Source organism: Patagioenas fasciata, chromosome 1, assembly GCF_037038585.1.
Source record: "Patagioenas fasciata isolate bPatFas1 chromosome 1, bPatFas1.hap1, whole genome shotgun sequence".
Classification (NCBI taxonomy): Eukaryota; Metazoa; Chordata; class Aves; order Columbiformes; family Columbidae; genus Patagioenas; species Patagioenas fasciata.
This window is the reverse complement of record NC_092520.1, coordinates 110,188,812-110,216,719: the sequence shown is the minus strand read 5'-3', so window position 1 is coordinate 110,216,719 and position 27,908 is coordinate 110,188,812. Positions and strand designations below refer to the sequence as shown.

General features: G+C 38.2%; 1 protein-coding gene across 1 annotated transcript; it reads left to right on the top strand.

Annotated features, from left to right (window-relative positions):
• Positions 1–154: 154 nt before the first annotated feature.
• Positions 155–27,690, top strand: BMX (BMX non-receptor tyrosine kinase). The gene is given in 19 exon segments (XM_065844194.1): positions 155–292; positions 1,292–1,396; positions 3,651–3,732; positions 5,426–5,545; positions 7,322–7,383; positions 12,083–12,261; positions 13,629–13,691; positions 14,687–14,746; positions 15,503–15,557; positions 17,160–17,239; positions 17,878–18,005; positions 18,436–18,510; positions 19,395–19,566; positions 20,482–20,692; positions 22,368–22,403; positions 23,070–23,108; positions 24,375–24,492; positions 26,456–26,613; positions 27,616–27,690. Coding segments are annotated over 19 exon segments (1,956 nt in total).
• The last annotated feature ends 218 nt before the right edge of the window (positions 27,691–27,908 follow it).

Here is a 27,908-nt window from a genome sequence, read left to right as displayed (position 1 = left end):
TGCTTTGTAACCATATATTGCTATAAAACTTTACTAAACATATAGAGGACAATGAGTCTCAATATATTTATTATTACACTTTCTATGGTTGGAGTTGTTATGTTGTTTAATAGTAGCAATAACAGTAACTGTTATGTTCTTTTAGAGAAATATAATGGAGAAGAAAACAATTTTAGAAGAAATCCTTTTAAAGAAGTCACAACAAAAGAAAAAAAAATCACCAGTTAATTACAAGAGAAGGTTGTTTGTTTTAATGAAAGCAAATCTTTCTTATTATGACTATGACAAAGGGGTAAGATTTTTTTTTTTAAGTAAATAGTTCTAAGACTTTCCAGTGTCACATTATTCCTCTAGTTTTCTTTTGTGAAAGTTGATCAGACATTAGATTTAGAACAACAGGTGTACTTCGCTTTGAGTAGAATTATAGGGTATCAAATCCTAGTTTCAGTTCAGGAAAACACTTAGCTGCAGGCTTAAGAGCATCAGAACAACTCTTACAACTGTGCTTGCCATTGAGCATCTGTTTGTGTCCTACCAAAGAGAACTTAAGCACGTAATTAACATTGGCATATGTTTACACATTGTCTTGAATAGGGATGTTTTTTCTTGTTCAGCTTTCCCTCTGAACTGATGTAAATAACTGGATTCAGAAGTTACTTGTACAAGGCATAATCACTTCAGAACCTCATCCCTCAATTGCACAAAGCAGATGGTTAAACTATTCTTGTTTCCTGAGGAGTGACTGTGTACCACAAAATGCTGGCTTTTCATTCAGAAGATCTCCCATCAGGAATGCAAGTATATGTGCCAGGCAACTTATTTTAAAGTTTTTACTCCTTTTCACACATTTAGATGCCTCTTGTGAGTTACATGACATTACAAAACTGCAGGGAAGCTCAGTGAGAGTAAGATCCATTACCTTAACAAAATTATTAACAACATAGCTAGGCATCTGAGTTGCTCTTAAGGTTTTTTCCTCTTAATTCTTCCTTCTTCATTCCCTTTTACTCATCCCTTCTTCCCTGTACTCCTGCAGTTGCAGCAGATGCTTTTTCAGATGTAGGGCTGTGTCCTGTAATTTCTGTAACTGACTTAAAAAGGAATGTGATCAATATATTAGATGCAGGTTGAGTACTGAGGAGATTTTTTACTACTTTTCTTTTAAAGTTTAGCAAACCTGAAGCTATAGCTTATACAGTTTGAAATACAAAATTGCACAAAATCATCCAACTCGAATACTTTCTGTTGTCTTAACTTTAGTTTACAGTCTGCTATGCTTTTTGTCTCTTAGAAAAAAGGAAGCAAAAAGGCGTCAATTGAAATTGAGAAAACCCGATGTGTTGAGACAGTAAATCATGAGGAATCAGCACCTCCTGCAAGACAATATCCTTTTCAGGTTAGCCATGAAATCTGTTTCATTTATATTTCATGTGAAATATGCTAGTCATCCTAATATTTCTTAGTGTTCCTGTCCTAATTGGTGATACCTAAAATTGCTGAATGCTACTGATATTTAGAGCAAAAAGAAGATCAGACCCTACTACTGAAGTTGTGACTTTGCTGATGTATTATTAATTGACTGTGACAGAATTTAGATCAAGTCCTGTTTCTTTTGTGTTCAAAGGTCTATCAGATATGCAATTAATATGAACTGGAATATATACATCACTATCCTGTGTGATTATCACTTATTTTAAGGTAGAATTAAGCACTTAAAAATTCTTATTTTAATTCTCATTCTCTCTTTCCACTTATTTTTTTTGGCTTCAATACCAAGTGCAGGATTTGACCCCTAACTGCTTGATTACCATTCAAATGTGCCACAGTCAGGAAATCCAAGGTTACACCTTGTATCAGAAGATGCAGCTGTACTAGGCACTACACATGTTCAAGAATTAAATGTGATACAAAAACCATAACTTCAAATTTGCTGCCTTTAATCTGCTTCAGTTGTCCAGCTCGAGTTCTTCCTAAGGCCTCCATCAATCTCAGTTCTACAGGCAGCGGGACATGCAGATGTGAGAGGTAGCCACAGATCTGCACCTGGAGCACCACTGCCAAACAGTGCAACTGCAAGCAGCAGAATGCTAGAGTGAATAACAGGGTTGCTGAATACTGCATTAATTTGTGATCCTGCAATAACTGCCATGCCCAAGGGCAATCTCATGAGGAATACTTAATATTTCCCTGCCTAGTTGATCCTAGGTGTCATTCCAGCCTTCCTTTCCCTTCTCCCTCCCCCAGTTTTGCGGCACTGATTGATGCATTTATGTTAAATTAGTGTATTTATGTCAGGAGAGCATAGTTCAGCTGAGTGGGGGAAAGTGTGTAGGGATGACTCTTCTGGGAAACAGTATCCCTAAAAAGGACTTTAGGATGATGATAGCTGAACATAAATTTCCAGTGTGATGCTGTGGCCAAACGAGCTAATGGCATCCTTGGACATGGAAGCAGGCACATATTGAATAAAAGCACTCAGTATGTTTTGACACTACTGTGATCACCAGAAGAATATTATGTCTAGTTGTGGTGATTATAATTGAAGAAAGATGTTGTAAACTGAAGAGAGGTCAAAGGAGAGACTTCACAATGACTAATAGATTGGATGGATAACATGTTCAAGAGAAGAGCTCACAGGGCTCCACCATTTAACTAAATAAAGAGACAGGAAGCTAATTCATCAGTTGTGTATATTTACCAGTGGGAGTACACGTTTAATGATGAGGGCTCTTCAGTCTAACGAATAAAAACAAAATAGTAGATATTTGAAATTCAGTGCAAATGACTGAAAAACAATGTACAGGAGGGAAATGAAACCCTGACCTAACACAGACACATACACACAGTCAGCCCAGCACCAAAAAGCAAAGCAGATGTTAGTAATTACTAGGTAGGCTTCATGCAAAGTGAGCAGAAGATAGGTCAAAAATAAGCAAAAGAAGCTAACTGTTCATATTGTGTAGCTAAGCTGTAGGACTACTTACTGCAAGATGTTGTAGGAACTAGTTATTTCCTTAAAAAGGCAGTGGAATGTACTCTCAGAGGAAAATACCTCTCAGAGGAAAATACCTCTCAGAGGTTATGAATTATAAATGCATCACCTTTGGATCGGGATTCTCTGATCACTGTACAGCTGCACTGAGCATGTACTCTGCCTCAGTATTCCTGGACATTGTCAGAGATGGGTTCCAGGACTCAGTGAGCATTTGGTCTGGCCTTATGTAACATGAGCCAAAAGCTGGAAGATGAATATGGAAAAACTGAAGTGGAAAGAAAGAGTTTACATGTGGGTAGTAAGGTCTTTTGTACATAGAAGATGGGACTATCCAAAAATATTCAGTGTTGTCCTTTGTTTCTACAACTGTGCTTTAGGACATAAATCACTTTGGTTAAGGCAGTATTATATTATTTTTATTTAAACTTATATTTATATTCATATTTAAAATAATTAATATGTAAAATGAAGTATTTCTATGAAATGGCAGTGATGTAAGTGACCACTGAGAAATGTCAGTAAGTTGTGGGAGCTGGATGTGGGTCCACAAAGCCTATTCTTTTGGTTCCCACCCTATTTTCCTTTCCCCTCCTGCACAGTAAGATACTTTCAGGCACTCCACTTTCACCATTGTGGCTTTCTCAACCTCTTCCAGATCGTGTACAAGGGCGGCCTGCTCTATGTCTATGCAGATGACTAAGAGAGCCAGGAGCACTGGCTTACAGCTTTGCATAGAGGTAATACTATTCCTTTGCATACCTAAATATTCAAACAACATGAGGAGAGATAGGAAAATGCCCCTGACTCATCATCTTGTGCCATTCTTTGTCACCTGTTTCTAGTCTCATTCATACATCAGCACTGCCTGGTTGAAACACACAGTATTTCCAAGAATGGATTAAAAATTTTAAAGGCTGAAGGTTTCAGTGAGAAATAAGCCAAAATAAAGCTTTTTTGTTGTTATTTTTATGGGCATTTTCAATCTTCATTGTATGTTATGCAAGTTAATAGACAACCATACCTGACGCGGTTAGTATAGTACTTATCTGCATAAATGCCATTTTGATAATAAATCCTGTAGTGCTTTTGCTTTTGTATTTTCCTCTTTTGTTTCAAGGAAACAAAATCAGAGTCATGCAAAGCATAAGTTATGGGCAGAAAACTGTGCCTCTGCATAACTCCAGTGAAGACAAAAACCTCATATCGAATAGGGCAGCCCTTACAAATGCCGGCCATAATTAGAACAAAAATAGGCATTCTATAGTGAGCTGTGAACAGTATCCTCCCCCAGTTTTACTTGTAAGCCCTTGTATGAGCTGCCTCTCTGTGACTTCCTTTGCATGCACAGAAGTGAGAGTATGTCAATTAATTTGCTAACGCTATAGAGAATGTGGACCAGCATTTGGCAAACTAACTACACTGAGTCTTCTAGAAATCAAGATTTTCATTAAGATGAATTTTTTGAAGAACCAAGTTGTGTAAGTGATATATTTTGTAATGTAAACGAGACAAATAGTAGCACAAATATTTTGTTGGCTACACTTGCCACCAAGAAGAGCCCTGATCCTTTTGCTGTTCTGTCTCACATGTTCAGGAATCTTGGATTTACATCTCCACAGCAGGACTAAAAGCCTGTCTTGACACAACCAATTTTTAAAGTCTCATTCTACATGTTCTACTTTTCTTTTAGATACCTTTTGAAACAAAAACTGCTGTTTTGGCTCACAGAACTCATGTATCACTAGCACAATGATACTATCGGGGAGTAAGGCAGTAATAGTAAGAGTAAGAGTAAGAGTAAGAGTAAGAGTAAGAGTAAGAGTAAGAGTAAAAGTAAGAGTAAGAGTAAGAGTAAGGCAGTGCTTTGAATATAAAATAAGTATCTATTTGTTGGTGTTCCCTTCTGATGCACTCAAATATGGAATGTTTTTTAACAAATATATGGTAGTTTGGATCTACCATATGGGTTATCAAGTATCTATTCTGATACTGAGTATCAGTGAATATAATTTTCTTACAACAGGTAGTTCTAAGAAAATATTCAGTATATTTTGATATATAAACACGGTTTATTTTAATTAGGTGGGTTTTATTGGTAGTGAAATCTTTATAAGATCTCTGATTTTGAATCATAGCTGTTGGATTCTGTTTTGGCTTTGGTTGTTTGACTGGGTTGTACGGTACCTCCATCTTCACACACAGATTTTTTTCTCAAAGAAATAGGTAGCTGGAAAACAGGAATTTCAGATTTGGGTTTGTATAGAGGAATATGGTATAGAGACAAAAATGTGACCAGGATGTGTGCCTAGAGCTATGAGTCAGTAAGCATGCTGGAGTGCCATGGTTTAATGCAGCAGACTCTATTGATCATGATGAACATTCCCATTTTGCAGCCTGTCATTTTCTCTTTAGTTTCTTTGTGCTTTCCAGAAATTAAAGATAATTCTGAATTACTAAACAAGTACCATAAAGGATTCTTCATCAACGGGAAGTTTCTCTGTTGCAAGCAGACCTGTAAAGCAGCCCCTGGATGTACGATTTGGGAGAAATATAATGTGTTCTTTAATTTGTTTGATTAGTCTCATTGATGTTTTTCACAATATTATCAAATCACATGGATATTTAAGGCACTATAATCAGTAAAAAAGCTAATCTACTCAAACTTTTTCATGCACATGCTAAGTTCCTTTTAACATCATAGCTGTTATACATTGTAGCTTATAGTATAACTAGGGGAAATAATCCACTAAATTATATCTTCTGTGTTTGATCAAATGTTAGTGACATTTTTACCTACAAAATAAACCAGATTTAATTATTTTTCTTTTGAAGATCTCTAGCTAAATTGTAGATTTATGCTGTAAAATCCTTCTTGTGATGACATCCTATAAGATGAATGGATAGCAACAATAGAAGTTCAGCACAAGAATGTATATGAATAAGTGTATAACAATTGTTTCATAACTAAATAGAAGTAAAACTTATATTAATATATAATTATATTAATATGTTTTTTTCCTAAAATATGTTATTTAAATGCAGATTTTTTTTTTATTTTAACATGGTTTTCTAAAGTATTTTCTTGTGGAACTTAGTTGCAATTATTTAGGTGTTCTAGTTTTTATCTATAGAAACTGATAGAGGAAAATCTGTAGAGCAGCACCCTCCTAGGTTTCACTTTTTCAGAAGGGAATTGCCTCATGTCTGGCTACATGCTTAAGAGTGAAAGGCCACATTTGGGAGATGGAACAGCAGTTCATGAGTATTTGGGCTTCAGCCTTTTAAAGCTTGATTATTTGGAATTGTAGAGTACTGGTAGATCCACTGATTTCAATCACAATTGAACCTTGATCTTAAACATTTATGATCACAATCAAAAAAAGAATGAACCCAAAATTAAAAGTTAAATCCAGAAATGTGGGTGTGAGTGGTTAGGAACCTGACTTAGATCTGTGAGACTGCCTGGAACAAGCATTTGCTTTTGAAAACTATTAATAAAATTATATAGGCTTATCTACTATTAGTACAGATCTCATCATTATGGAACACTAAACAATGTAAAGAGTTGTCAGCTGATTTGTAACAATAATTTGAATAGCTTCATCTACCTTCAAAATCACTTGTTATGAAAGCAAATAAGGCCATGAGACCCCCACTCAGTTGCCAGGACAAGGAAATACCTCATTACCAGTCATGGAGGACTTAGTCAAGAGTGGAGTTAGAAAGATAATTGTGGCATGCTGAATACTTCATTTGTGTCTGAGATGATAATACATGCAGGGTAAGTGCTGTATCTGCTCTAAATTTGTTCCTAAATAAGTTACTGAGGTTGCTAACAGAAACGTGTAGAGCACAGGGAGACTGACAACGCAGGGATGACTACAGACAGCTTCAGTCTTGTGACCACTGGGTTATGGAAAGCAGTATTTCTTAATTACTGCTTCATGGACTAAAAGTGCCAATGAAACTAATTTAAAAAAAAAAAAAAAAAGATAAAAAAATAAAGGACATACATGTTTCCCTCTGTATGTAACCAAATAAGCTAACAGGGTTTTGAGCTAACAGAGCTAAATACAACCACAGATTTCCCCAGATTTGTTTTTTTGCATAGATGTAACCACTGGTTGATGGGGTTTTTAACAATATTGAGATGAATTAAGTGAATGTTGGAAAATACAAAACTAAAGGAAGTCAATACCTCAGGGAGGTGAAATCGCTGTCATGATGCTGTTGCTGCCACTGTATAGATCTGCACATTAGAAAGCCTCAAGAGATAAAGCCTTACTTATACTCATGTTTTTTTCTTTAATTCTCCTTCTCATCTAGATGTAATTCTGTGTTGCACAACTAGGACTGTGAAACCACTGCCTCCAGTCCCTCAAATGCTGGTAGATGAAAACATTTCATTATCTGGCTAAGGGGGAAGACTGGCATCCTGGTGGTCAGGAGCGCTGCGGGATGGGATAGAGAATTGCAAACATCTGCTAGCTGGAAGCTGGTGTGGACCTCTAACCTGCAGTGCAGCTTCAGCATTGTTGTGTTCACCAGCATGTCAGAGGGAAGGGCTCATCTTCCTCTTCCATGTGGCAAACTAGGAAAGTCTCAGTTCACTCTAACATGCTGGTGGCAGTACTGGCTACAGCCCTTGTAAAGAAGCCTTTTACTTTACTTTATAAATTAGCTCTCTAGGGTGTTGGAGGTTGCAGTTCCTAGCAAAGCAAAACCCCTCCTCCACCACCCTCCCCAGTGAAAATGGTGCTCATAGTACTTGGAGAAAACATTGTAATTGAAGATGTGAACAAATTTACCTGCTTTGCGTGGGTGAGAAATGATGAGTGAACTGCCTTTATCTCAGGCAAGTCCCAGCCTATGTTGCTCTGGAGTTGGGTCAAGAGTACAGATGTCTGTTTAGGAATGTCTGTTTAGCGCAACTTTATACAGGCAGCCTCTGCATTGATGAATTGCGAAGTGCACCTGAGCTCTTTCTGTGATCTTGCCTGTATATAAAATAAAACCCAAGAGGGTGGTGTCCCAACAGCAGCCACTGGGCTTTACTGTTCATCTGAGAAAGCTAGGCTTTCACAGACCCAAAGAGAATAACAGGACACTGGGGTGCCGAAAAGCACCCTTCTCATGCCCAGTTTAGCCTGGGTCCTCTAGTACATCAGTTGCTTAATGAAGAAGGGCAACAAGTTACCATGTTAAGACTAAAAGCAAGACTGGAATATCTTCTTGTGTACTTATTTCCTCATTTTTCTCCTCCTGTGCAATATAAGGGCAACAGTTGTATCTTTGACCTTGGTTTTACTGCCCAGCGTAATTATTGAGATTTGTAGGTGGGAAGGAGGTAACAGTGACAAGAGAATAAAAAAGAACAAAGTGGCTGAAGTTATGATGTTTTTACCTCTTTAAAAAGGGACTCATCCACCCATCATTACCCCAGCTTCCTCCAAATTAAACCAGATTGGCTTTCAAATAATGGAATTTTTAAATCTCTATTTTGTGCTTTGTTTTAATTTGTCTTCTCTTCTATATCTTTAGAATACAGTCTGGATCTATTTCCTAGGTTCTCTCTGTTAATCACAATGTAACTTAAAGAAAAAAAAAAGAGAACAAAGCTGGGATTTTTGTGTATACGGTTGACATTAACAGCCAGGGCTTTAACAAACACATAGATTACCAAGAGACAGAAGATAAAATCACCAGAGATTTAACATGGAGCTTTAAGGGAGGAAAAAAAAAAAAATAAAAGCCTTGGAAAGAAGCTATGAACAAAGAAGCTTTTGACATTTTTTTCCTGATAGTTAAATTTGAAAGTAATAGCATTTTGAACATGCAGCAGCGTAACTTGTTTTGAATACTATGGTCTGTTTTGCCTGACTTCCAGCAGGAGATGCTCTGTCTATCTGGAAAAATCATCAGTCATGCAAATCTACTGCTGAATATGCTGGTTTCTGCTAGACCTATATGATTTCTTTTTATTATCTGCCTGAGTTCAGAGAAGATATTTTGAAAGGGAAGTTTAAAAAGCAGGAACATGACAGTTTTTAGATGGATCCTTCTAAAACAGGTTCAGTAAATGCAGATACAATAACTCTCACATCTGTTCAGAACAACTTGACTTCATTTTCCCAAGCCATATGATATAGTCAGGTTAAGAAGGCTAATACTGACTTTTCCTGGTGAGGAACAGCTTATATTTAGTCACAAAGCTATTTCTATAAGCTCTCAGCACATTTTTACTTTGCCCTTTCATCTACTCAGTCTGATCATCAGAAGTACCACTATACCCACAGCCTTCTTCCCAACTGCCTCTCAGCTCATGTCCCTCACCTCTCCTTGCCTCTCCTCTTCAAGCCTTGCTCTCTTGTTTTCTTCCCAGCTGACCAGAGACACTACTTTTGCATGTGGGCAAAACTGACCACGTTTTGCTGAGACACTACTTTTGCATCCTCACATCCTGCACCTTTGACGCTTTTGTTCCTTCTACCCGTTCAGTGTTACACCTCTGGTCTCCCACAGAGGAGCTGGTTCCTAAAGAGTGATGTCATCACAAAGGACAGTGGGCACAAAGGTCCCTTCATGGGAATCAGTGGTCATTTACCCTGTACATTGATAACTGCAGGAAGCAGGAACTTCCTGCCTGAGAAACACTTTCACCTCTGCTGGTGCCTGGCATCCACTGTCTTTGCAACGGCAAATGGTTCATGTAGGTCCAACCAATAATGCAGTAGATCAGATGACAGAAGTCCACTGAGTGCACACACGTATCTTCTCTTGCTTACGTGTTGGACAAAGTTTACGGAAGCTGAAGTGATCCAGCACATGCTTCCAGCTGTATGCAGCTGGGTGCAGTTTGCAGATAGTAACTGTTCCCCATATGGACATTGCAGCTGAATCTCAGACTGTCACCTACGGCTCTCTAGATGACAGCAATACAGTCATCAATATGAAAACCACAGTAGTATCACTGCCAGCATAAAGGAAATAATAAGATCCACTCAGTTACTGTTAGGAAATGCTCTGGGGCTTTCAGCCAGTGCTGGAAATGGAAAGCTGTATATCAAGAGATTAATATGTACCAGGTTACAGATGAGGTCCATCCAGAATATTGCAACAGGAGAATACACATCCAGCAGAGACAATCTGTTGTGCTCATCTTTGGCTGGTTCTTTTCCCTGGCAGACTGGACAAAGAAAAAATAATTTCACAATTCTTTCTGCCATTTGCTTTGGCCAATGCTTTACACTTTCATCTGCTCACACAAAAAGAGGAAAGCTCCAACAGAGGATGATACTTTGATTGTTCTGTAAGCAAAACACAGGAAATTAAGGAAGAACAATTTAATTTCCAAAAATTACCAAGGCCAAAACTCAGAGGTGCACATCAGCTCATAAATATGTTTACTGAATATCAGCTTGCTCTAACATCACTAGAGACTTTAAAGAGAAATCCATTTCATCTCTGTATTAAAATTTTCTCTATCTTTCTGGAAGTTGCAGGCAACTCTAGTTCTGTCATTATTCCACAAAGCAGTTTAAGAATTGAATCCTGCCTAACACAGACCCTCAAGCTATAAGTTCATTTCCACCGAAGTCAGACAGACCAACAGAAATCGCCCTTATTGGAGTCAAGTAGTACTACTTGAATCGCCCTTATTGGAGTCAAGTAGTACTACTTGAATCACCCTTATTGGGGTCAAGTAGTGCTACTTGATGAGTAACAAACCTAATTCTAGTCAAATGAGGACGACTCTGCTGTGAGTGACACCTCTTTAAAGAATTAATATTTCCACTGGAACTTAGTGAAATCAGATTAAGACTTGGTGTATTTGCAGGAAGAGATCATGTGCGTCTTCTGGCTCAGTGCACTCAATTAGGCATTCACTTGGCTCTTTGGTTTCTCCTTGTTTAAAGAAATACCAATAAAGAGAAAACAAGGAAACACAATGCCATGGTCACTTGGACTTGATTTAAAGGAACCACAGCCTGCTTCAGAACACTTGGCATTCTTCCCTGGCATCGCAGTCATTTTCAATAGTAAACAGGTGTCATTTAGAGCCTTTTTTCCTAAGCCTTTCTTATTTTCCCGCATCCTTTGCTGTCAGTGTTTCAAGTGTAGTTTTCTCTGCTCTTAAAGAACTGTGATGTCTGGATTTTCTCAGTTATGACATTTCCCTGATTCCTAAATGTATTACAGTGCCTTAATTTTAGATGCTCTTTTGCCTACGACTTGACTGATGTCACCTAACTTTAATGTCAGATTTCTCATCCTAGTCATTTGTGTATACCTCCTCAACAATGTGGTGAGAAGTAGACACTTCTGTAGGATAACACGTTTCACATGAAGACAAGGGTCAAAGCTAGGTAAGATGAACCCCATAGTTACGTATCTACACAAGTTAGGCACCAAGGAGTGGGATTCCTTATATCCAACATGCGTAGCAGAAAAACATCAATAAAACATGGTAAGGAAAGGGAATGATTTAGAATTAGCATAGCTTTTTGTTTTCAGTGATTAGTAGCAACAATCGACTAATGTTTGTTGTGCTTCATGGTAACATTACTATAGATCAAAAGCCATTAAGAAGAAAAATGTTATTTTATAATACTATGGTGGAGTCTTTTGATAGAACAGGACATCATTGCACTTAAAGATAGTAAAGCACAGTTTGGTCATATGGTGCCCGAAGCACATGAAATGCAACAGTTCATTAAGTAGTATGAGCTTGAGATAGGTGGGATTGCTTTTGATGAAGTCAAGTCTATCATGTGATTTTGGTAATGAGAGCTTCCTATTACAGCAGTGTCAGCCTCCACTCAAAGTTAATTGCTTCTAGTGTCATTAATGTGGAAGCTGGCTCTGTTATCACCTGTCTCACAAATGTGGACAACAGTATCTAGGCTGTGCTAGATACTAAATGGATGAGGAGAAAGCTGCTTGTGCCCTTCTTCTTAGCTTTGATTAATTTGTCTAATATCACTATATATGGTGAGGATATAAGTGCCCATGTATATATCATGTGTTATTTCTTACTGTACCCTGTGCTGCATCTCCTTATCATTTTATTTCCTCTGTCTTCAGAAGCAGAAGCGTATAATCCCGCCTCGGGTGCTATCACCAGACAAGTCAGTCCTGAACATGGCTGTGGCCCAATACAGCTATGAACCTAAAGGAAATTCAGCTATCCAGCTTGTCAGAAGCAATAAATACTATGTGTTGGAAGAGGGAGATTCTGACTGGTGGAAAGTAAGGGATTTGGAAGGGTAAGTATGCCCTGCAGAGTACTTTCATTCCATGATCATGGTCTTCCATTTACCTTCATAGAAAATAGTGCAAGCAGTCCTGGTACCTTTCAGGATCTATGCTACAATTACCTTAGTAGTTTTTAAACATTGCTCTGGAAGCCTCATTGTATTCTGTACTACTCCATTTTCATTACCATCCTTGGCTGGTTTGCAACAGAATTAAATTACCTGATCGATTCATAATTCAATGATTAAGTTTATGACTCTAAGGAAACAAAAAACATAAAACAACCTTAACTTAAGGTAAAGTGTCTGCACTTGATAACTCATAGGATTTGTGTACAGTTGTGGAAGAAGAACGCCACACACACAACCCTGACAACTCAAAGATTAGTAAGCTGAGATATGTTCCTAATACCTTCACTGGACTGCTTACAGCTACATAAAGGCAGACAATACAGACAGCTCTGCTTATAGACCCTGAGTAGAGGGCTTTGAGATGAATGAAGGAGCAGTAAGAGATCCAGAGAAAGTGGGACATTTACAGTGTTTTTCTTTGGGTTGAGAAGCTAAGGCTTTTGCTGTAATGATTCTTTAAGAACAAGTCAAATATACATCATAACCAAACCTTTAAATTCTGACTGAAAAAAAAAAAATCGGATCTTGTTTTCTTGAATGTGGCAGGAACAAACATGAGGAGTTACCTGTTTCACCTGTTTTCATGCACTCTCAGTTTTCTTCTCACTCTATTCTGCTGAAGAAACCCTTCCTTTCTCTGTCCATCCATATTCAAATACAAAATTTATTCCCCCTATTTATTTTTCTGATGGGTACACCATACAACCCACAGTCTTACAACCACAGATGTTCATTGGCTCCATAACTTAGGTCCAACATCCCATGCCGTCAACTGCTTTAAGTGGTAGCTCAGCTGTCCATATGCACTTAGTTTAGCTTCTCAATTGCATCTGCCATTGTGTCAAGAAGAGTGCTGAGCCTACCTATGGATTTTCTGTGTTTGACCTTGGATACTCTGCTGGCACCCATTAGTCACGGGCATCCTTCATCACAGCAACTGAGATGGCACGTAATGATATTGCTGAGCAGCTGTTCCAGTCTTGCTTATGATGCAACTAATCACGGAGGAAGAAGTCATTTCAATGACTAGCAAAAAGAGTACTTCATTGAAATGTAATTTTCTAAAAGAAATTACTTCTGTATTTTTCTACATGGTAAGTAAAAGCAGAAATGTTTTAACCATGAGCATTTTTTTCAGTGACATTCTAAAAAGTGACTTTGTGATTAATCCCTTTTCCTCTTTTAAGGGACAAAATTTAAGATGGAGTCATGTACAACAGCTAAACTTTGAACTGTTTATTTTGCAGGAGTGAAGGTTTTGTACCAAGCACTTACTTGAGAAAGTTATCTATGAATGATGAGGAACCAAAGTGAATAAATACACAGCCATTCACTGCTTAAATGTTTTCCTCACCACTCTAGTAAAGATCAGGCATATTTTTTGAATATATTTATTTTTAAATAACTTTTTGAGTACTAAGAATAAAGTTTACTGAAAGGTATAGAATCAGATACAATTTGTCTTTTTGACTCATACATTAATGCAAAAAACATCAGTTGAAAATTCTGGTTTCATTTAAATCAATAGGGTTTTGCCACTGGCTTCAGTGATGCTGGGATTTCAATCTTTATACTCTTATTTCAGCATTAAATCATCCTTGCTAGCACTCTTGTGCATTTGTGTGTATGTGAGTAGTCCAGTACGGGATAGAGTCCAAGTCTGTCTAAGCGAAACATCAGACCCATCTTTCCCTTTGTATTAAGATGACACAACATTGCAAGCATATTTATTTCTTAAGTATATGAATCTCACCAAAAATCTTACAGAAACAAAACAGATTGTCTCATAGTAAACAACATTAGGCAAGATTCAGAAATTTCCTTTAAAAATTCCTACTCTTATAGTATCCTGTAAAAGGCGGCATGATTAAAAATATATGTTATTTCTGTACAAGAGGTTATTTTAGAGGCCACTTTTTTGGCCACATGAACTCTTTATTTCTGTCACACTAAGAACATTTATTTGGAAAGTCTAGGTTTGTGCAGTTTTGGAAATCCTGACATTTTGAAAAGGTAGATGCAATCTCTTCATAAGGTCACTAAAGGGATATGGAGTTCCTTTGCTTGTTACAGCATGCACAGAGAATATTTGGCTTTCTAACACATTGCACAGTGAAGGAAAAAGGCCATATAAGTGTTTACCAAGTCAGAAAATCCAGACAATTAAATATATCTCAACTTTTTTGAAATATTCGCCTTAGACCATAACTACTCAAAAAATATATGTAGTATGATTTTTAATCCAAATAAGCTATTTTTCATGTTTTTTTTTTTTACAATTTCAGCATGTTGTTTGCCTTTGCAGGGAAAATTCCAGTGTCAGTGAACAAATATCGGCAGAACAGCAGAGTATTGCTAAGCATGAGTGAGTATATAGAATACATCTTTGTGAGAACCAAAAGATTCTTTGGGCAGAAATTGTCTTTCCCCTTTATATGTCCACTATACCTAAAGCAATGGTATCCCACATATGGCTGTCATAACAATGACAATAATTATAGATATTGTCATCAGCTTGCAAAGGTATGAATGTACTTCTTTTCAGACAAAAAAAAAAAAAAAAAAAGTAATTTAGATAAAACAGTCTTGTAAACTAACGGGATACTTCATAAAAGGTAACTTCTATTAAAAAGGTTTCGTTGGAACTCCCTGAACTGATCTGACATATAATAGCATGTTCGGCTTTTTTTCCTCCATTTGGGATCTCTCCGTTTCCTTAATTACAATGACAACGAGAAGGTTCGAGGTTAGAGGAGAATTATGTGCCTTCCAGCTTTCAGGGATGCAGCTGTGTCATGGTCTGCAGGAGACAGAGCAAACTACTTCTGGTAAAGCTTGTGGCAGAACTTTAGGGCAGTGGGATCCTCTTCTAAGGAGTTACTGTAAGAAGTCAGAGTCACAGAGTGGGACCAGATATTTCAGAGTGCATGAGACGGGAGCTAGTGGTTTCCATTTGATCTCGTGGCCAAAATTCACACATGCAGGACAAGTCACAAGTCTGCCTTACAGCTTTTCAAAGTAGCTTTGAAAGTATTGACAATGTCTGGCATTTTTCATGTGCTGGCTGTGCCTTATTCAGAAATCAGCCTGTGAATAATAAGCCAAATATTTCGCTTTGCAGTTGTTATGCTGGTAATATCTCCCATACGCAGTCTGAGCAACTGCTCCATCAGAAGGTCCTACACATCTTTTATTGTTTGTATATGAACTACAATGGAAATGTTTCTGCGTCTGTTGTCTTTGCTATACTGTGTAGCTAGAGGATGCTGATGCTTTTCAAACAGCTGTAGTATTGCATAGTTCTAGAAATTCTTGTGCTAACTTGGCATCGATAAACAGATTTCCAAACATGCCTGGATGTGTTAATAGTTCTTCTACATAAATGAACAAATGACTCACCTCTAAAAATAGGCTTGGAACAAAGACACACTGTGTTCATTTCCCCTCAAAACCCTGTTTTTTGGTTTTACCACTAGGCCTGTGTTGTTTCCTCCAGTGTGGCTTTCTGCAGGTCAGTCTAGAGGAATCCTCTGTGATGGTTGTACGATATAAAAATATAGAGTTAAATAAGTTCATCCAGATGGCCCTGAGGAAACTCAGTGCTATGTCTACAGAGTGTTGGCTGGACGCAGCTGACTAGTAGCAAGAATAGATAGCACCATAGGACTAGACAGGGGTACAAGTCTTTACAGCAGATGACTGCAGAAAGACTTGTTCACGTACCTTCCTGGAGGAGCCCCAGCCTCAGCCGTGCTTTGTGCTTGAGTGTGCTGTGTGAACAAGTTTTCCATTTGTGGCTTGCTGCTTTCTCACGGTCTGATTGGTACCCAGCCACTAACAATTTTGATACAATCTGACTCTTTGGGAGCCTTGGCTCAGTGTCCTTTCCCTTAGACCTACACCCTACATTCAGCAATGAAATTCAAATGTGGCAAATCACTGGAGAAGGGCAGTTCTGTCCCAGTCCCAAAAGGTGCTGGAAACTCCTGACTCCAGTTAACTTTAAAGGGACATAGAGTTTCTTTTGAGCATCCCAGCATTGAACGTTGGCCTGTATGTGAGATTCTAGATGTCTTCTTTCCTCCCTGCAACAGCCATTCCTAGTACATTAGAGGTGTAGCTGTTAAATGAACTCTGAAAACCAGAATTTCCAGCCCAGCATGGTAAACCATTAACAGAAGTAAAAGTGGATAGTGAAAGTTAGAACTGGAGTACCACATGAAGACTAAAAATAGTCCAAATTTAACAGAGTGTAGTGAAAATCTTTTAATTTATTCAGTAATTCAGAATTACTTTGGCAATAGCAAATCCACCAGTCTTAAGCACTACGTAAAGAAATTGAGTGTGGTGGATAAAGCTCTTATTCAGATGTGGCAGTGTTTGGGTCTTATAACATGTACCACCTCTGGAGGGAACATGAGGAAGAAGACTGGGTTAACAGCTCTCCATCTCCCTGGTTATAAATATGTATCTGTGCATCGAAACAGGTTTCATGTCTGGGCTGGGGTACAGCTACCTAATTTTAAACATTCACAGTGGGATATCACAACCAGTTACCTAGACCCTCTTTTTAGTGGAGAGAAATAAATATTTCTAAGACATAATTCCTCTTGTCCTAATGTAGTCCTTAAAGGAGGTCAGATGAGGCACATCTCCTTCTTTGCTTTGTGGACATTACTGTGTAAAAGCCTAAAAGGCACTGAAATGAATCCCAACCTCGTTGTTCCCCATAACATTATTTATTTATTTGTTTGTTTGTTTGCTTATTTATTTATTAGGGAAAAGAAGGTGCTTTTATGGTTCAGAAATCCAGCCAAGCAGGAATGTCCACTGTGTCTGTATTTAGCAAGGTTCCTGAGTGAGTATCCAAAGAATGTGTACCATTTCTTTGAGCACGCTATGGGTATGCTGCTTGTTATGACTTGTCTAGACTGTGTTAAAGGTGAACCTCGGGCACATTCAGGTCATATTAGTTATTTGATTTAATACACAACAGTGGCTCCTTAAACAGGGGAATGGAGATCAAGAATTGTCTCACCTAAACATAGGCAGGTAACGGGCACATAACCTAGGGGAAGAGGGATGTCTCAAGAGTGAGAGACAAGGAAAGGAAAGAGAATGGGCATGGGAAGAAGGCAAAGAATGAGAAAGGAAGGTGTTCAAAATTAGATGCAGAACAATTGCAAGGGTAGTACAGGAAAATCTTTTGCTCTAAATGTAACTATTGGGAGAGAAGCACTAACCACCAGACTACATTAGAGTATGTAGCAGAAGTTTCCAGTGTTATAGGAGCCTGTACTACAGAGCCAGCAGGTGATAAGGAGGGAAAAGCAGACTGGGGCAAAAGTAACAGTCTTCCCGGTGACATCTAGTACATAGTTTATTATTTGGCCAGATGGAATGTTGCAGTTCATTCAGCAACTAATCAATTAACACAGGGGCTGAAAGGCACTTTGCAAGGTTTTGACGTGTACAGCACTTTGTGATGTTTTTCAGAAGTAAAAAAGGAACAGTCAGACATTACCATATGCACAAAACCCCTGACAACAAGTATTACCTCACTGAAAATCACTGTTTTGAATCAATTTTCAAGCTTATACACTACCATCAGCATAACTCAGACAGTAATCCTAAATCCTCTTTCTACTTGATCGGCTTTGGCTCAGGCTTCTAGACTTCTCAGAATTATGGTGGATCTCTTCCAGTACTGAATATTCTAAATACTGAAACATCTTTTGGGTCAGTTTGGGTGGAACTAAAGTGATCTAACATATTCACAATCAATACAATTGCTTTCTTTTGCTCTGCAGTGCTTTTTGATATTGTACTACTTCTTCTTGCAATACCTCTGCTAGACTAGCCCTTAAGCACAGAAAATTTTCAGTCTTGTAAAGTGATGCAGCAGCTGTTGAATACTGAGTATCTGTTATTACCTGGGTGGTTGTAATATGGCAGGGAGAGGGATGTATTAGTTTCCCTGTGTTTTCTTTTATTTCAGAAGACATGAGTCTTCTCATATAATATATTGTGAACTTTAACAGGTTTTCTTTGTAGGCGTGGTGACAAGGCTCTGGTATGCAGTGTCTACGCAAGTAAATAAAGTCCCAATCACAGCTTCATTGGGAAATGGTATGAAGATAACTGCCCTTTTTGAAGCTGGTGTCATCTTTGGACACCAAGAAAAGAATAATCAGAAAATCATAACTGCTTTCAGACTTGCAGGAGGTTACAAAATCTTTGTTTGGTGTCCATTTCCACCTGTCCATGCAAAAGGCAATGTGAAAATATGAAAGGATGGTCTTTCAGTCAACAGCCTATTCTGCAGCTTCCTCTTTTTCCATGTAGCATTAAGACTTTATGGTTCTATGAAATGGGGTATCCCTTCCTACAAGAGCATCTCGACTACATCCAGGGCAATGTGAATGTGAAGGTATTTTATAACAAACTTTATGTTGTGCCCTTTTTAAGGTATTTTATGTCAGGTCTTATATCAACTGTGCAAGACCTGGCATGTTTCCTTCCCCAGCACAGCTGAGTAATGGCTATTCTTTCCCTTTTCCACATTACCTGGCACTGTAGTACTTGGTCTCCAATCTCCTACATGAAAATATATAACCATTTGATTCATAAATCTTTCTCAAATCTATTTATATAGCTTAAACCTAAGCAGTAGCGAACAGCACTTGTAGAAAGTGTAGTTTCCTTCCATAACTCAAAAAGGTGAGAGGCAGGTGTGTCGCCTCAGTGCTACGTGGTCCTGCAACCCTCTAGAGTAGGGGTGTCAAATTCATTTTCACCAGGGGTCACATCAGCCTCACAGTAACTACTCCTACATTTATACAGTCGTAAAATTACATTTGGCCCTTTGAAGGCAACCGCAAGGCTGATGTGGGCCCTGGTGAAAATGAGTTTGACGCCTCTGTTCTAGAGAAAACTACAGCATTGCATGTGGCGGATATCATGCTTGCATCTGTCCATTTCTTTTACTAAATAAATTCCTTTTGTCCCACTAGGAATTTGGGAGCTTAAATGAGAAGAAATTGTCCTGTTGAGAGAGCTAGGGAGTGGTCAGTTTGGAGTGGTGCATCTGGGAAAGCAGAAGGGACAATATGATGTGGTCATAAAGATGATTAAGGAGGGAGCAATGTCAGAAGATGAATTCATAGAAGAAGCTCAGACCATGATGTAAGTTATGGCATTGCTTAATTATTTGGAAATAATGATCTCTCTAAACATTACTCAGTAACATATAGCACACAGAGAAAAGATAATTTCCTCTTAAAAATAAAATGGAGTACCACCAAGTACATTAGGCACAAGCTAAATAGGTAGCCACATAGGATATTTGGCGTTTTACCAAAAGAACTTAAAACAGGCTGACGCAGTCATCTACAATGTTTTCAGTTATCATCTCTTCCACAAATTCAGAGGCTCAACATACGTCACTTAAGACTTTGCTTCATAAGCATTTATGCAGAGACAGTGTAGAAAGCTTTTCCTGCCTTCCTGAAAGCAGGAATGAGAGACAAACGAATAACTAGGAAATGCCAAAGATACGAATGTGAAACTTGAAGTTTTAGTCTGTGGCTCCAAAGAGGTAAAGAATTTCAAGTGAAATACCATGAGACGATAATTGAAGCATACGAATTCAGAAATATTCTTAAGATCTTGTATCCCAAAGGAATGTACCACATTCCTGCCAGTTAACTATTTGATACAATCAAGATTCTTAATGTGAAAATTTTGCAACATGGATTTAGTAGAAAATCTTAAGGTCTAAGGTCCACACCACCAACTCATATCTATTTTCTCCTACTGACAAGGTTGCACTTTTACTCTGCTAAATCCTATTTCAGATTTTGACTATAAAGCTGTCATTTCGTCAGTACTGCATCTTCTTTTGATTGTCATCAATACTGAGTTTCAAAGTAACTAGCAGAAGGACACTCAGTTCTTCTTAAAAAGGAATATTTGAAGTCTGAGATGGGACTGTTTCCAGCCTCAATAATTTATTTTGGTATGTTGTATTAATATTTGAAGACTAGAAATGCACAAGAATCTTCATTTGTTCTTTGATTATTTTATTTTCATTTATTTCAGGGAACTTAATCATCCCAAACTTGTTAGACTGTATGGTGTATGCTCAAAATCATATCCCATCTACCTAGTGATGGAATACATACCTAATGGCTGTTTGCTTAGCTACTTAAGGAGTCATGGGAAAGAACTGCAACTGCTTCAGCAAATATGTTAGGACATTTGTGATGCTATGCCATTTCTGGAGAGCTGTCAGTTCATACACAGAGATTTGGTAAGCTACCCTACAGGACAAGGGAAATGGGGATGGTAGGGGTACGATGTGACACTGGGCAGCCCTGTCTCTCAGGGCCAGCCACAGCTGCACTGGTTCTGCCAGCACACACCCCAGAAACTGGTGTTGTCCCCTGAACAGAGACACACAGCTGGGTCAATACAAGGCAGCTGTGGACGAGCAGCATTAAAGCCACCTGTAAACGTCACTGCCCACAAGTTCAGGGCTGAGCTGACAGGTCTACATAGCGTATACTGTGCTGCCTGCATTTGTGGGCTTGAGCCTTAAGGATCTATGCACCATGTGGCCGCATAGACGTCCAAATGTAAAATTAGTCCACTGAAGTAAAGAGTTCTGTCCAGTGATGCCATAGTCCTCCAGGAGAAAGTCATGCAACATTGAAGATTTGGGTCACTTAGGTTGGTTTTGGATGAGTTTGGGATTTTTCTAATTGAGAACTATTCATTTTATAAAACATGTATGAACACTGCTGGGATAAACTGGAATTTACTCTGGTGCACTGCGAGCAGCAGGACTTGAAAGTCTGCAGCTGTCTAGCTCTTTTAAAGACATTTTTCTACCTGTTTCCAAGCGAGTATTTCGAGTTGCTTTTGATGAAGGGACCAGGCCTTCCAAGGACTTGGACCAAAAGTTTATTCAAAACTTAGCTTTCAAGAATGCTGGCCTGGAGGAAAGCAGCTGTTATTTTACTACTCTATTGAAAGTGAACCTAGCCAAATTCCTGGTGCATTGTGCTTCAGAGTCAGTAGCAGTATTTTGCCTTCTAACTCTTGTTGGAAGATTTGTGACAACTTGTGTTACACACTTGCTTAATTTTCCAGTAGGGGTGCAGTCTCCTCAGGATGCATTTTAAATGTCTTGTTAATGCTTTCTAAGAATTGTCTTTATGTGTAAAAAAAGTTGTTAAATCCATACCTCACCAATTTTCACATCCTGATTCAGAAATCAGCAATATTGGGCAATTTAAATAGCAGAATGCGATTTGTAAAATAAAGTCAGTTTCTTAAATCTGGCTGTGCACCGTGGGAAAACAGAAATAAAACTTGAGCTTGATTTCAGGTTGAAAACTCTAGAGGCAAATCGTATCACAGAAATTAATAAGCACACTGGCAGACAATGCAGCCTTAGATAACTGTTCTCAAGGGATCATTTGCAGGACTAGGTTTATATTGAACTTTTCATAAATCAGGCTGTTTAAATCATCTTTCATTGCTCCACTCTGTTTATTAGCACATTATAAATAACCCAATCAACGTTTTTCACTTTTTGATGCCTTGGTAAATTCTTAGACTACTGAAAAGGATCCTGGAGAAGATTACAATTTGAAAGATGTGGTTTACTTTCTGGCTCTGTTGCTGTTCTAGGTAAATGTGGGTTTCTCACCCCTGTTGCCTCATCCTTCAGTGTCCTTATTTGTAAAGCTGGGATAATGGTAAAGCATGTTTTTCAATCAATCAGTAGTTGAAAAATAAAAGAAGAGAGCTACTTACTGTTCACTTATAGTTCCAAACTTACTTGCTTTGATCAAAGAATGTTATTATTCATTTAAATACTAAAGAGTATAAATTATTATTAGCAAAACACCAAGACATGACATTATTTGTTCCTCTTTGTATTTTTAATGCTCATCTCTTTTCTAATTTCTGTACTAAAGGCTGCTAGGAACCATTTGGTTGACAGAAATCTGACTGTGTGTCGAGGGTTAGGATTGCGGGGTGACAATCAAACCCTGGCAGATGTATTGTTAACCTCCTCTCCCCCCACTTCCCCCTTTTGCCCCTCCCTCTCCCCGCTTCCCACTCAGGACAGGCGATCAGGAGGGAAAGAAGGACAGAGAGAAGAGAGTTGGAAAAGTTAAAGATGTTTTACTAATGCTACTAATAAGAATAGAGAAAATAATACAAAATATACAAAACCAATCTTGTAAGTCTCAGCAACTGCAGAGCCAGCACCCGAAGTCCTGGATTAGACTCTGTAGCCAACCGGAGCTGGATTCAGTCTCTCACTAGGCCTCAGTTCGCAGGGACAACCAGCAAGGGCCTCTCCTAATGTCAGCCATGAGGAAAAAAGGGAAAAAGGGAAAAGGGCAAAAAAGGGACGAGATCCTCGTGATCTCCCACTTTATATGAAGTATTCACGTGAATGGAATGTTATACACCATTGGTCAGTCTCTCGGACATCAGTTTCTCGTTGCCCCTCTCACGAGATGTCCATCTGTGCTTATCAATAAGTTTGCATTCCATTGCTAGGTTTAACCAAAACATGTGTTGGGTTCTCCAGGAAAATGCAGCTAACATGAAGGCTTTAGCTGACAGGCAAATTCACTAAAAGAGAAACTTGTTTTTAACAAAACCAGGACACTGTGAAACTATCTGACTTTGGGATGACCAGGTAAGTGAAAGAACTGGGAGCCTTGTGAAGTTATAACATTAGTGTGTATGTTATTTACCGGTATTGATTAGGTAGCAGGTGGCTGTTAGGAAAGTTAAGTCGCAGGATGTGATACAGCTCTTTGTGTCTCCTTTTCCTTTCCATTAATGATCATAAGCTGTTATGGGATTAGAATAAAGTTGTTCTTTTGTCTCAAAAAGTTAAGGCTTAAAGGCCAACTGCATATAAGGGATTTCACTAGCCATGTTTGTTAAAGACTTCTCAGAGCTTACCTTGTGTACAAGATTTTTACCTAATTTGGAGGCCAAACATCTTAATCAGCGGCCTCTATGGATGATCAGTCTAGAGAACATGTCCTCTGAGAAGAGGCTGAGGGAGCAGGCTGCTTAGTCTCACGAGGAGGAGGCTAAGGGGGGATCCAAAACTGCCCATAGTGACTTATAATACAAAGCTGATAGAGCCAAATAAATCTTATCAGTGTCAGGTGATAAAACAGCAGACATCATCTGCTTGCTGTAGCTCTGGAAGTTCAAGATAGCTGAACACTAAAATAAGTTGTTTCCTCAGGAGGGAACAAAGAAACATGCCATCCAGAAAGACTATGAGATTGCAGTCTTTGGAGGCTTTTAAGATTTGACTACACAGAGCCATGACTTAACTGACCTTATTGCGGCCTTTCAGTACTTAAAAGGAGCCTATAAGAAAGAGGGGGACAGACTTCTGAGAAGGGCCTCTTATGATAGGATAAGGGGTGGTGGTTTTAAATCAAAAAGAAGGGACATTCAGGTTAGATATTAGGAAGACATTCATTACAATGAGGGTGGTGAGACACCGGCACAGGTTGCCCAGAGAGGTGGTAGATGCCCCATATCTGGAGACATTCCAGGCCAGGCTGGAAGGGGCTCTGAGTAACCTGATCTAGTTGAAGATGTCCCTGCTCATTGCAGGGGTTTGGACTAGATGATCTTTGAAGTTCCCTTCCAACCCAAACTTTTCTGTGGTTCTGTGATGATGGGAGCAAACCTATTTGAGAAGGAGGCCAGGCTAGGTGGCCTTACAACAGACATTTCTATGATCCTGCATTATTTCTCTAATAAGTTAGCAATTATCTGTTCTATACATTGTAGCTAATGCCTCCATCAGGTATCCTTTGGATATCTGGGATTCTGCCCAGGCTTTACTTAGGAGCCTTGTGATGTACAAGGAAGAAGCAGTAAATAGTATTTCACTGTAAGTCTGTCACAACTGGGTTTGGTTCTTGCCTTGTAAGTATGTTCTGGATGACCTGTATGTAAGCTCACTAGGAACCAAGTTTCCAGTGAAGTGGTCAGCACCAGAAGTTTTTCATTACACCAAATTTAGCAGCAAGTCGAACGTATGGGCCTTTGGTATGTATGGAATTTGACATATAAATACGTATGCATGTATACCATTACATTTGGATTTCCTCAGCTTATTAAGCAGAAACGCTGGACATTTGCACACTGAAGTAACATAAAAAGCAGTTATAGCTTATGTCTTTGTTTAAGGTTTTTACGCATCCAAGTCCTATCCTCTTTGGATTTTTTTAGCCCTACTGTTTTTCTTTTAAGCACATGGAAACTCTGCCCATTCCCCATTTGCTATATATGTGTCTAATATTGTAAACATTTGGCAATGGAGATCAGACAGTACCTTTGGCATATCTAGATCATAAATCAGTACTGCCCAAGCGTTTTTCTATTAGTCACAGAGGTCAGAGTAGACTCTGTACATAACCCATCTGTGCAAGATAATCTGTGAGAGCTGGGACTCTGTATCTCCACAAAAATAATATGTATTTGCAGATCACTTTCTACTCAGGAATGTCAACTATTTGAACTTCTACTTCAGTGGTTTTCAAGCTATGAATTACAAATCCCTGGAGTCTGTTCATTGTTTCTAAAAGTCTGCAAAATGTGTCAAAGGAAAGGGAGTCTTTTGTGAATGGGCTTAAATTACACTTACACAGGTTTGCTCCTCCAGTAGGAAAATTTTGGCAGCTATCAGGTTGATGAAAAATTGGCAATCCCATGTTCTTGACAATGAACAATGATGAATAAAGCAGATGAAAGTGTTTACAAATGCTGAGCTTCTTCTTATCTTAAACCTCATCTAGTCCCACCATATTAATGACTCCTGCAGATAAACAGCTTAGTCATGCCCTTTACAAGTTGTTTATAATACATATGATTAAATCAGAAGTTGTATTTTTCTGGTGATACCTTTTCTTTTTGCTCTTATTGATGAAATCCTGGCTCCAGGCTTTATTATCATTAACTTCAATATTGGCATTAACTTCAGTGAGAAACATTATTTTTTTCTCAGAAGGTCTTTTCTTATTTTAACACTATACATTGATGCAGTGGAAGCAAGGGGATAGTGGGATTCATTAGTTCTTACTTGGTTGTTTTAAACTAATGAATGTTTAAAGGGTGAAGGAAATTGACTGATTTATTTATATCCCAAAAGCAGGTGTCAGAAAACAAATAATCTTGTTTTTCAAATGTTCTCATCAGGGAAAGGTAGGATTCAGGTACCATTTTACTCTGATCCCACTGTGACACTACAATGATCCAGCTTTCAATCTGGAAGGAAGATAAAGGCCTAATAAATTTCTTTTAAAAAAAAATCTTTGCCATCAGTATTATATACCATCATGAAATAAATATTTCACTTTTTTATTATTATTTTACAGTTGGCATGATTATCACGTATGTTCCATTACAACAAAAGTTGTTTCTTGCAAAGCTTTCATTATGAATTAATGATCATGATATTATCCAGTCTTTCTGCTGCTTCAGTGTAATCCAGTTCTTATAGGCATGTGCAGAAGCATTCAGAAATCTTTCTGATACCAAAGGAGCGTATATCTCACTCATTTCACAAAATTGGTACAAATTTTCTTATGACTTATTATTTAAAAACATAGATACCTATAGCTGTCATTTTGTTTTTCCTTCTCTCTTTCTCTCCCTCTCTGTTTAAAACACACAAACATACTCACACCTATATAAGGGGATGCTTGTATGTATTTTGTAAAAACTATAATCCACAGATTGCTATGTCTTGGGTTTTATCCCTTATTGTCCACATCAAATACATTTTATAATCAACCATAGAATGTAACTTCACCTTCTACTAGAAGTTATTTTACATCTGGGTACAGAATCACACCTGTCAGTCATCTCCACACTTTTCTTTGGACAATATTCTCTGTAAACAGTCAGATCGGTTACATGTTCCATATGTGTCTTGTTCCAAGAAAAAGGGGTTATCTCGTATTTCTTTACTCTCACTTCTTGTCTTCCACTACCATGAATATTTTTGCAGGTATATTAATGTGGGAAGTGTTCACTTTGGGAAAGCAGCCCTATGAGCTTTATGATAACATGCAGGTCATTGAGAAAGTTTCTCAAGGATACAGACTTTACAGACCACAACTGGTTTCAGACACCATCTACCAGATAATGTACAACTGCTGGCATGAGGTACATATATCTGCACGTGCAAACTGGAAAAAATAAAACAATAGGAGTCACAAGGAGCCACAGTTCATAGCTGAATTGATGTTCATAGTGGAAAATATCCCTTATAAAAGACATTGCTTGTGTGTAGTAGATTCGATATAACAATCTAGTTCAGGGTGTTGTTAGTACAGGAAATGGGACATGAAGGAAGGTTGGGTCTCTTCCTCTCAGAACCATGTATTTAAGTAAGTAACAGTAAAATATCTTTCAATGTCAACATAATGTACAAGGTTTCTTCTCACCTAATTTTAATGTTTTAAAATTTGGGTGTTGAGCTAAGACAATTATCTAAATTTGTTTCACAGTTATAGGACCATTACTGGTACCTCTGCATGGTCATTTGTTCTTTTTATCTTAGTCACTTTGGAATAGCAAATAACTGCTTTCATATACAGAGATTTTAGAACAATTACTTTAGATGAGACATCTACCTCTTTAGATATCTAATGTTGGTTGAAATGACCCCATCCTTAGAATGGGAAGGATGCGTTACACCATCTGTGAGTTGCTGAGGAGTTTTAAGTCAAATGCTCATCATGCTCATTGTATTTTGAGACATCTGTGTCTGCTCTGTCAAGAATTATGCTGATTTATGGCTCTTTTCTAAATTTTAGTCAACTGTCTGTGGACTGTGATTTGTTTCTCACTAGCAACGAAGAACTGTTCGGTGCATTACTGGTGATACCATGAAATGGCAGTGATACTGGGGATTTTTTAGATATAATTGTCAGAAAAAAATTAGACATAGAACTTATATTTGAGGACATGTTGGTGCAAAGAAAAAAGACAAAGCTATCAGAACATAAGAAAGTTACAAAAAGTAACTTGAATTTTCTTCACCTCATAAGCATTACTGTCTCTATGAATTACTGTGTGCTAAAATCAAGAAAAACTAATGCAAATTACAGTTCTTGACTGATTTCAAAATTAAATAACCATACCCATGATCTTTGCTTCATTCAGCTACCAGAAAAGCGCCCTGCCTTTTATCAGCTCTTATCATTTTTTGAGGCATTAAGAGAAGACAACAGAACTTGAAAAAGAAGATTCATAGACAGCTGACTGTGCACACTGGTTCCATACCACCTGTCTTCCGCATAAGAGTTAAATCTGAAATCTGCCTGACATTAGCCACCACTATTATTCTGCACATTAGCATTCTTCTCATTTAATTGGGGAGCTGACCAAGAAGCACGTAGAGAAAGCTTTTCCGACATTCTGCTGGTGACAGAATTTGGAAGGATATTGGGAAAGAA